This window comes from Panthera tigris, chromosome X (genome assembly GCF_018350195.1).
Source record: "Panthera tigris isolate Pti1 chromosome X, P.tigris_Pti1_mat1.1, whole genome shotgun sequence".
NCBI lineage: Eukaryota > Metazoa > Chordata > Mammalia > Carnivora > Felidae > Panthera > Panthera tigris.
The window spans coordinates 83689268-83700318 of record NC_056677.1 but is presented as its reverse complement, the minus strand read 5'-3'; the positions used below and the strand labels follow the sequence as shown (position 1 = coordinate 83700318).

At 40.7% G+C, this 11051-nt stretch overlaps 1 protein-coding gene across 1 annotated transcript; it reads right to left on the bottom strand.

The window, feature by feature from the left end:
* Nucleotides 1-331: 331 nt before the first annotated feature.
* TCEAL4 (transcription elongation factor A like 4) lies at nt 332-4020 on the bottom strand. Its single transcript, XM_007086413.3, has 3 exons — nt 3926-4020; nt 3238-3307; nt 332-2896 (listed from the first exon to the last, which is right to left on the bottom strand). Exon 3 carries the CDS (start codon nt 2867-2869, stop codon nt 2156-2158), a length of 714 nt encoding a protein of 237 aa, XP_007086475.1. The 5' UTR covers nt 2870-2896; nt 3238-3307; nt 3926-4020; the 3' UTR covers nt 332-2155.
* Nucleotides 4021-11051: the final 7031 nt, after the last annotated feature.

Here is an 11051-nt window from a genome sequence, read left to right as displayed (position 1 = left end):
ATACACTAAGAGACAAGACAAATGGAATTATGTAAAATACTCAAAACTAGAGAAGGCAGAAGAAGAAACCTCAGAAATAAACAGAAAACAGTTATAAACATGGTTGATATTAATCCAATTATATATTATTTATTTATTTATTTATTTATTTATTGAGAAATCGCGTGGGAGGGGCAAAGAGAGAAAATCTTAAGCAGACTCCACGCTCAGCACAGAGCCTGACACGGGGCTCAATCTAACAATTGTGAGATCATGAACTGAGCCAAAATCAAGAACCAGACACTTAACTGAGCCAACCAGGCACCCTTGGACCTTTTTTTAAAAGTAAACTCCATGCCCAACGTGAGGCTTGAACTCATGACCCCAAGATCAAGAATCTCATGTGCTACCAACTCAGCCAGCAAGGCACCCTAATATCATGTACCCTTTACATGATGTGGTGAGTATGGCACTTACCTCTGTGGTCCTCTTCCCAAAAGCACTTAATCCATGTGTAACAAGAAAAACAAAATCAAACTTACTTAAATTGTGGGACATTATACAAAATACCTGACCAGTACTTCTCAAAAGTGTCAAGGGCATCAAAAACAGGGAAAGTCGGAGAAACTGTCACAGCCAAAAGGAGCATATGGAGACATGTCTAAATGTAAGTGGTAACCTGGATAGGATCCTGGAACAGAATAAGGACATTAGGGGAAAACAGGGAATTTGAATAAAGTATGTACTTTGGTAAATAATGTATCAATATTGGTTTATTGTGACAAATGCACCATACTAAGATAAGATGTTAATCGAGGATACTGGGTATGGGGTATACAGAAACTCCATACTATCTTTGCAATTAATTCTGTAAATCTACAATTGTCCTAAAGATTAAAATTTATTTAAAAAACACTAAAGACAAATAAAAGGCTAATGAAGAACCAAGGGGGTAAATCACATAGTTAGATGGATATGTTCAAATGTAAGGCAGGGCTTAACAGGAATTCCCTGAGAGACAATTCCACCTAATAAAAAAGTGTCAGCAGACAAGAGATTAATAGGTGAGGACAGCACAGCATCTAGGCGCTCAGATTTTTCTGGCTCAATCTACAGTATCTAAATCCAGTGGAGATGGCTGTATGCAAAAACACACACAAACCAACAAAAGTTCTGTAAAGGAATGTTTTATAAAAATCTTTATAAAATATCAAGGCCCAAGTAACAATTGGATACTACCCACCTGAATTAGGGTAACTATTGTAGGTAAAGAAGAATTCTCCACCTTTCTGTTGAGACAGTGTTGCCTTAGTCCATCATGGTCTCCAGCCCACCAGTAGCAATGGGGGCTTCAGAAGGGTACAGAGCCCCTCAGAAGGGGCACAGTGCCCAAGAGACATGGCATTACCCAGAGGAGAGTGGCCCCCACCTTTTACTTGTCTGAACTTATTCCTGGACGCAAGTGAGACCTCCCTCATCCCTTTCCCAAACATCTGACAGAATTTTCGTTCTGCTACTGCAGGGCAAACGGTAGGAGTCAGCCCCACACAGTTCACACACTCATTACTTCATCTGATCTTCTCCACAGCCTTAGAAGGCAAGTTTTACCCCACTTGACAGATGACAAGACTGTCTTTTACAGCAATGGATCTGTAGTAACAGCCAGGTTGAGTATTCCAACTTCCAGTGCCAAATGTAATAGGAGTTTTACAAAACATTTTACATCCTGACCATGAATTTTAGGTGTCTCCACTGCATTCATAAGCTACCTCAACAGTGATTTTGGTTGCTGGGTATACATTGTTTTCCTGCTTTTTATATTTCATTGTTTTCATGATGAAAGTAACCTGTGTTTTTTAGGAGAAAATATACAAAGGATTAAAAAAAAAAAAAAACAGAAAACAAAATCACCCACAGATAACCAGGACACAGCTTTCAGAGCTTTCTCTGTACACAGATCACTAGGTAAATACCTTTGTAGTTTTACAAAAATGGACTGATGGCATATATATGGTTCATCAAACTTTTTCTTTTTAATTTTACAATGTGCCATAAACATTTTTCCATGCAATGGGCAAAAATCTACTACTGAAACATCGAGGACTAATAGTGATCGCTAAAGCAAGTATTAGCGTAAGGTTAAAGCACATGGCCTGACAAATGCCTGCCAGGGGCACTACACAAAAGGAATGTCTTCAAAGCCCCTTTGTGGGGCCCTGCAGCCACCCCTGAGTTCCCTTGGGCCCCTCGGGTGGAAGGGGTCCTGTAAACTTTTTTGCATCCACATAAACCCCCCCAATTTCTGCCTAGTTTTCTTCACCTCATCCTCCACCCTGGCCATCTCATCAAATTCTCTTATCATCTCCTCATTGCTCAAATGCATATCATGTATGGCCTCCTTATATTCCTTGAGGCACTGAGCCAGCCCCTTGTTGGTTTTTCTTTTGGCCTTCCTGGGTACATCATCCCCAGCTGGGCGCTTTCCTGCAGCCCTTGGTTCACTGGCTGGTTTTTCTTCTTTTGGCTTTTCCTCACTCTCTGATTTTTCTTCTTTTGGCTTTCCCTCGCTCACTGGTTTTCCTTCTTTTGGCTCTCCCTCACTCACTGGCTTTTCCTCGCTCACTGGCTGTCCCTCGCTCTCTGGCTTTCCCTTGCTCTCTGGCTTTCCCTCACTCTCTGGCTTTCCATTTTTTGGCTTTGTCATACTCTCTGGCTTTTCCTTATCCTTTAGTATTTCCTCATCTTCTGTCTTTCTCTCGTTTTCTAACTTTTCCTTGTCTTCCAAAGTACAAGCTACTTCTGGCTTTCCCACATCCTGTGGCTGTTCTTTACATTCCATCTCTCCTTGGTTCTCAGACATTCCTTCATTTTCATTGCAGAGTTTTTCCATGTTGAGATTTCCCCTCCTTTTCCTGTCCTGGGGTGGGGAGGAAGAGGAGACAAAGAGGAGACAAGGGAGACTGAGGGCTTGGGGGTGGAATGCACATCAGAATACTACTGGCACGCTCCCCTTGTCAGGGTTCCCTGACCTGGCCCGGCCCCTAAGTGTGCTTTCTGCCCACCCTCTCCCCTCACACACGTGAGCCAGACTATTTCTCTGGCAGGCCCTGCCATTTTCTCTATGTTTGCTCAGCACTGCAGAGTGTGCATAAATGTGTTAGGAGGTGGGAAGTGGCGCCCCATATTCTGCTGGTGCTGTACCCTCCATACTACCCACCCCTCTAGGTCCCTATACACAGACCCCCTTCCTTTACTGACCTGCAGGGATTCTGAATAGATTCCTCCTCCTTTTCTAGCCTTGCAAAGTGCTGAGAAAAGACACGCAGACCTGCAGACAGACAGGAGACAGGGCCTGCGCCATTTGGTGGATGCTTAGGGACTCGAGTCCCTTTCCTGAATCCCGGCCCTCCTCATCCGACGTTTCCCTCCCCCACCTCCTCCGCCCCCCCCCACCCGTACTCCAGCCGCCATTTCTTTTCACGCCTTGGGCACCAGACCAGGACGTTTTCCAAACTAATTTTGGATCTCTGTGTCCTTGTTCCGGGGAGACAATTCGCCTCCCCACCCTCGAGGTTAACTTTTTTTTCTCTACACATGGACTGGTAGAAGGGGTTTATTTCCACTGTCTCACTGCGGGGGAGGGGGGGGGGCAGCTCACCAGCTCCGATTCCAAAATGGACGGAGGGCAACGAGAAGGAGGTGCAGAGAAACGGGACACGGGTACTAGGGGTGTCCACTGTCCCCACCCTCTGCCAATTGGCCGTTAGCTCCCCCTTGGCCATTTTCCCACCGCCATCTCTAACTACACTCTCTGGCCAGCTTCCCTCGACCTGGGCCCCATCCCCACTCTTTTTCCTCTGGGTGTTCCTGCCTCGGCCCCCCCCCCCCGCCCCACTCCCGCTCATTCCAGGGTTCCGCAGGCAGCGACGAAGGGCCTCACACTGACCTGAAAGAACCTGCAGCAACAATTAGGAGCTCACAGATCGCTCCGGACCCGACCGCAGGGGAAGAGGGCGGGCTCCAGTTCTGGTGCCCACATCTGCGCCGGGGCGGTCATGTGAGCATCACGTCACCCGAGCTCGCCCCCGCCCACCATCCGCGTCTGCCAGTCAACCGCACCATCTCTCTGGACAGCGTGCCCTCTCATCTCTCTGCGTCGGGCGGGGGAAGGCTTTTGTCCTTTTTAACTCCTAGAGGCGGTCGAAGGAGTTTTAATAAAAACCACAGAGGCTTTTAAAAAATGGATTGGACAGTTCGGGGAAGGAGTCTTGATCATGTTGCTCTTAATTTCCTTTGATAGAATGTAGAGCCAACCAATGAAATCCTATCAATGTGAACTTTAATGTCTTCCATAGAATACTGCACTTTAGGAAAAGTTACGAAAAATATTCCCCTCAAAATGAAATTGTCCATTTTCCTAACGTGCGCGCAAACATATTTTTTTTTTTTTAGCATCTCACAAAAAAGAAGGTGAATACAGTATGAGATATTTTGAGAGACCACATTGCATTCACATTAACTTTATGACAGTACATTGTTATAATTGTTCTATTTTATTATTAGTTAATGTTATTCTCTTACACTGCTTAATTTAGAAATTGAACTTTACCATAGGTATGTATGTATAGGAAAGAACATAGAATATATATAGGATTCCATACTATCTGTGGTTTCAGGCATCCACTGGGGGTCTTGGAACGTAATACACTTCAGATAAGGCTACTGTAGCTGCATTCCATTTTATTTTATTGACATTTGTATCTATTTTTAACCTTTTTTTTTGGTTAATTTATTCTTTTTTAAAATTTACATCCAAGTTAGTTAACATATAGTGCAATAATGATTTTAGGAATAGAATCCAGTGGTTCATAACCTACATATAACACCCAGTGCTCATCCCAAGTGTCCTCCTTAAAGCCCCTTGCCCAATTAGCCCACCTCCCTACCCAAAACCCCTCCAGAAATTCTGTTTTTTCTCTGTATTTAAGAGTCTCTTATGGTTTTTCCCCCTCCATGTTTTTATATTATTTTTGCTTCCCTTCCCTTATGTTCATCTGTTTTGTATCTTAAATTCCATATATGAGTGAAGTCATATGATATTTGTCTTTCTCTGACTAATTTCACTTACATAATACACTCTAGTTCTATCTACCTTGTTACAAATGCAAGATTTCATTCTTTTTGATCACTGAATAGTATTCCATCATGCCTCTTATGTATCCATTCATCAATCGATGGACATTTGGACTCTTTCTATACTTTGGCTATTGTTGATAGCATGGCTGTAAACATTGGGGTGCATGTGCCCATTCAAGATAGCACTCCTCTATTCTTTGGGTAAATACCTAGTGGTGCAATTGATGGGTTGTAGGGTATTTCTATTTTTAATTTTTTGACGAACCTCAATACTGTTCACCAAAGTGGCTGCACCAGTTTGCATTCCCACCAGTAATGCAAAAGGGTTCCTCTTTCTCCACATTCTAGCCAACATCTGTTGTTGCCTGAGTTGTTAATTTTAGCCATTCTAACTGGTGTGAGGTAGTATCTCATTGTGGTTTTGATTTGTATTTCCCTGATGATAAGTGAAAACATAAATTTTCTAATTAATTATTTAAATCTAAAAATAAAACTATCTTAGAAACAGAATAAAAGAACAATTATTTTTTTATAAGTGAGAAACTAAATATTCAACGGACAATGACCTGACCATACATGACAATAGAACTGGGACCCTCAACCTTACAGCAAGCAGCCCAGGAAGCCAAACCACAACTTCCAAAGCAATCTTCAGGATTTGATCAATGACTGCCAGCCTCCCTATTTTTTGCCCCCCCATTCAAATATGCTCCCCAAACCAATCAGATAAGATGCCCTGCTTTTCATTAGCCTGCTTCCAGCTTCCCCATGCCAACAATCTCCAATCAGAGAATACCTAAAGTCTTCCCTTTTGTTCACTGTAATGTTTTTCCACTCCTTAGAGACTTTTAGTTTCTGCCAAACACAAGTAATGGTGGCTGACTCACTTGTTATAACAAGCTCTGAGTAAGTAACCTCTATTTCCATTTAAGCTTTTTGTGTGTAAGGCCTTTAAAAATATAATAACAGTGGCGTCTGGCTGGCTCAGTTGGTTAAGCGTCTGATTCTTGATTTTGGCTCAGGTCATGATCTCATGGCTCCTGGGATCTAGCCCCATGTCAGGCTGACAGTGAAAAGCCTGCTTGGGATTCTCTCTCTCCCTCTCTCTGTGCCCATTCCCCCTCAAAATAAATAAATAAACTTAAAAAATAAAAAAAATATAATAACAAAGACATAAACAATTAAGGAAAACATTGATAGATTTGACCACATGAAAATGTGCAATAATTTCGTGAGGGCTTGGGGACACACGCACTCTTCCCTGCCCTTGTTGAGTGTAATGGTAAAAAGTGTTCTGAGGAGCAATTTGGTAAATTGTTTAAAAATAAAAATGTTTGGGGCACCTGGGTGGCTCAGTCAGTTGAGGGTCCGAATTTGGCTTAGATCATAATCTTGAGGTTCATGGGTTTGAGCCCCACATCGGGCTCTGTGCTGACAGCTCAGGGCCTGGAGCCTGCTTCAGATTCTATGTCTCTGTCTGTGCCCCTTCTCCTCTTGTGCCCTGTCTCTCTCAAAAGTATATAAACATTAACAAAAATTTAAAAATAAAAATGTTTGAAGGGAGCTTGGGTGGCTCAGTTGGTTAAGAGCCCAACTTTGGCTCACGTCATGATCTGGCTCATGAGTTCGAGCTCCTCCACCCTCCTTCGGGCTTTGTGCTGACAGCTCAGAACCTGGAGCCTGCTTCTGATTCTATATCTCTGTCTCTCTCTGCCCCTCCCCCACTCGTGCTCTGTCTCTCCCTCTCTCAAAAATACACATTAAAAAAATTTAAAAAAATAAAAATGATATTTTGGCTCAGTAATTCCACTGCTAATATTTACCCATAGAGATAATTAATAAAGTGCAAAAATATAATCTTATGTTTTAAAAATGCTTTATACTTTAAAAATTCCCATAAAAACTGTTTATTATGCATTTATTCTTTGCGGGAACTGGGGCTACAGTATTAATTATGTAGGCCTTGTTTATAATGTAAAAAATGGAATATCACAATTGTCCATCAGTACAGATTTAGTTACATAATCTTCTTAGTACATTTGTTTTCTTTGGTTATCTTTCGATGTTTGGTTTAGAAAAATAATTAAAATGTTGGGTTCTCAATATACAGTAAAAATAATTAACTATTTATAATCCCCAATTGCTATGGGTGGTGAGGCACAAAGGATAACCACAAGATGTGGTATTGCCCTCTAGAGAATTCCACCTATGTGCCAGGCACTGTGTTAGCTACTTCATTTTATCTGGTGTGGATTTCATTTATACCTGACAAAGGAACTCACACTTCAAGGAAGCAGAATGATTTATAAAACTACAAGCTTAACTTAGTGTGGTACTGCAATAAGCATAGCAGGAGGAATAAAACACAGAAAGCCCACTAACATACCCAAGTGTAAAAGCTTTTAGTATGTGATAAGAATCCATTTCTGGTCAGTAGTGAAAAATAGGTTATTATGTAAATTACATTTGTATAATTGGATAAATAGTTAAAAAATGAAGATCCTCATTTTCTGACATACAATCAAGTTCTTATAAGCAAGTGTCATGAAATAAAAGGCATCCAGATTGTAAGGAAAGAAATAAAACTTCCTTTATTTGCATATGACATGATTTGCATATAGAAAATTCCAAGAAATCCACTAAAGAACTATGAGAAATAACAAATGAGTTCAGATCAATATATAAAAATCCATTGTATTTCTATGTGCTAGCAGTGAACAATTTGAAATGGAAAGTAAGAAAACTTTTCCATTTAAAATGGCATCAAAAATGCAAGAAAAAACAATTGACAAAATTCAGCATCCTTTCTTAATAAAAACCCTCGAGAAAGTCGGGATAGAATGGATATACTTAAACATCATAAAAGCCATTTATGAAAAGCCCACAGCTAATATCATCCTCAATGGGGAAAATCTGAGAGCTTTCCCCCATGAGATCAGGAACACGACAGAGATGTCCACTCTCATCGCTGTTGTTTAACATAGAGTTGGAAGTGCTAGCATCAGCAATCAGACAACAAAAGGAAATCAAAGGCATCAAAATTGGCATTGATGATGTCGAGCTTTCACTTTTTGCAGATGACATGATACTCTACATGGAAAACCCGACAGACTCCACCAAAAGTCTGCTAGAACTGATACGTGAATTCAGCAAAGTTGCAGGATAAAAAATCAATGTACAGAAATCAGTTGCATTCTTATACACTAATAATGAAGCAACAAAAAGACAAATAAAGAAACGGGTCCCATTCACAATTGCACTAAGAAGCATAAAATACCTAGGAATAAACCTAACCAAAAATGGCAAAGATCTGTATGCTGAAAACTATAGAAAGCTTATGAAGGAAATTGAAGAAGACACAAAGAAATGGGAAAACATTCCGTGCTCATGGATTGGAAGAATACATATTGTTAAAATGTCAATACTACCCAAAGCTATCTACACATTCAATGCAATCCCAATCAAAATTGCACCAGCATTCTTCCCCAAGCTAGAACAAGCAATCCTAAAATTTGTATGGAATCACAAAAGGCCCCGAATAACCAAAGTAATTTTGAAGAAGAAGACCAAAGCAGGAGGCACCACAATCCCAGACTTTAGCCTCAACTACAAAGCTGTGATCATCAAGACAGCATGGTATTGGCACAAAAACAGACACAGAGACCAATGGAAGAGAATAGAAAACCCAGAATTAGACCCACAAAAGTATGGCCAACTCATCTTTGACAGAGCAGGAAAGAATATCCCATGAAAAAAAGACAGTCTCTTTAACAAATGGTGCTGGGAGAACTGGACAGCAGCATGCAGAAAGATGAAACTAGACCACTTTCTTACACCATTCACAAAAATAAACTCAAAATGGATAAAGGGCCTGAATGTAAGACAGGAAACCATCCAAACCCTAGAGGAGAAAGCAGGAAAAAACCTCTCTGATCTCAGCCACAGCAATTTCTTACTTGACCCATCCCCAAAGGCAAGGGAATTAAAAGCAAAAATGAACTATTGGGACCTCATGAAGATAAAAACTTCTGCACAGCAAAGGAAACAACCAACAAAACTAAAAGGCAACCAACGGAATGGGAAAAAATATTTGCAAATGACATATCAGACAAAGTATCCAAACTCTATAAACAGCTCACCAAACTCCACACCCAAAAAACAAATAATCCAGTGAAGAAATGGGCAGAAGACATGAACAGACACTTCTTTAAAGAAGACATCCAGATGGCCAGCAGGCACATAAAAAGATGCTCAACATACCTCTCAGAAGGGAAATACAAATAAAAACCACACTGAGATACCAGCTCACGCCAGTCAGAGTGGCCAAAATGAACAAATCAGGAGACTATAGATGCTGGCGAGGATGTGGTGAAACGGGAAACCTCTTGTACTGTTAGTGGGAATGCAAACTGATGCAGCCACTCTGGAAAACAGTGTGGAGGTTCCTCAAAAAATTAAAAATAGATCTACCCTATGACCCAGCAATAGCAATGGATTTACCCAAGGGATACAGGAGTGCTGATGCATAGGGGCACTTGCACCCCAATGTTTATAGCAGCCCTTTCAACAATAGCCAAATTATGGAAAGAGCCTTAATATCCATCAACTGATGAATGGATAAAGAAATTGTGGTTTATATACACAATGGAATACTACGGGGTAATGAGAAAGAATGAAATATGGCCTTTTGTAGCAACGTGGATGGAACTGGAGAATGTTATGCTAAGTGAAATAAGTCATACAGAAAAAGACAGATACCATATGTTTTCACACTTATGTGGATCCTGAGAAACTTAACAGAAGACCATGGGGGAGGGGGAGGAAAAAAAAGAGGTTAGAGAGGGAGGGAGCCAAAACATAAGAGACTCTTATAAACTGAGAGCAAACTGAATGTTGATGGGGCGTGGGAGGGAGGGGAGGGTGGGTGATGGGTATTGAGGAGGGCACCTGTTGGGATGAGCACTGGGTTGTATGGAAACCAATTTGACAATAAATTTCATATTAAAAAAATAAAGTTACTCAATGCAAAAAATAAAATAAAATAGCATCAAAAAGAATAAAATACTTAGAAATAAATTTATTAAAAAAGTCTAAGACATGTACAGTGTAAGGTATAAAATACCATTGAAAGAAATTAAAGAATGCTTAAATAAATGTAAAGACATCTTGTATTCATAGATTGGAAGACCTAATATTGTTATGATGGGTAACACTTCTCAAACTGATCTACAGATTCAACACAATCTGTCAAAATCTCAGCTGCCTTGTTTGCAGAAATTTACAAGCTGATCTCAAAATGTATATGGAAATGCAAACAACCCAGAATAGACAAAACAGTCTTGAAAAAGAAGGACAAAGTTGGAGGCCTCACACTTCCAGATTTCAAAACTTACTGTAAAGCTATAGGAATCAAGACCATGTGGTACTAGCATAAGGACATATAAACCAATGAAATAGAATTTAGAGTCCAGACATAAACACTCACATTTAGTCAATGGATTGTCATCCAGAGGCCAAAGAAAACTCAATGGTGAAAGAAAGTTCTTTTCAACAAGTGATGCTGAGACAACTAGATATCCACATGCAGAAATGAATTTGGACCTCCACCTCACACTATATACAAAACTTAGTTTAAAAATATATCAAAGTCATAGGGGCACCTGGCTGTCTCAGTTAGCAGAGCATGCAATTCTTGATCTCAGGATTGTGAGTTCAAGTGTCATTTTGGGCGTACAGCTTACTTTAAATTTTTTTTTAACGTTTATTCATTTTTGAGACAGAGGGAAACAGAGCATGAACGGGGGAAGGTCAGAGAGAGGGAGACACAGACTCTGAAATAGGCTCCAGGCTCTGAGGTGTCAGCACAGAGCCCGACATGGTGCTCGAACTCATGGACTGCAAGATCATGACCTGAGCCGAAGTCGGCCGCCCAACCA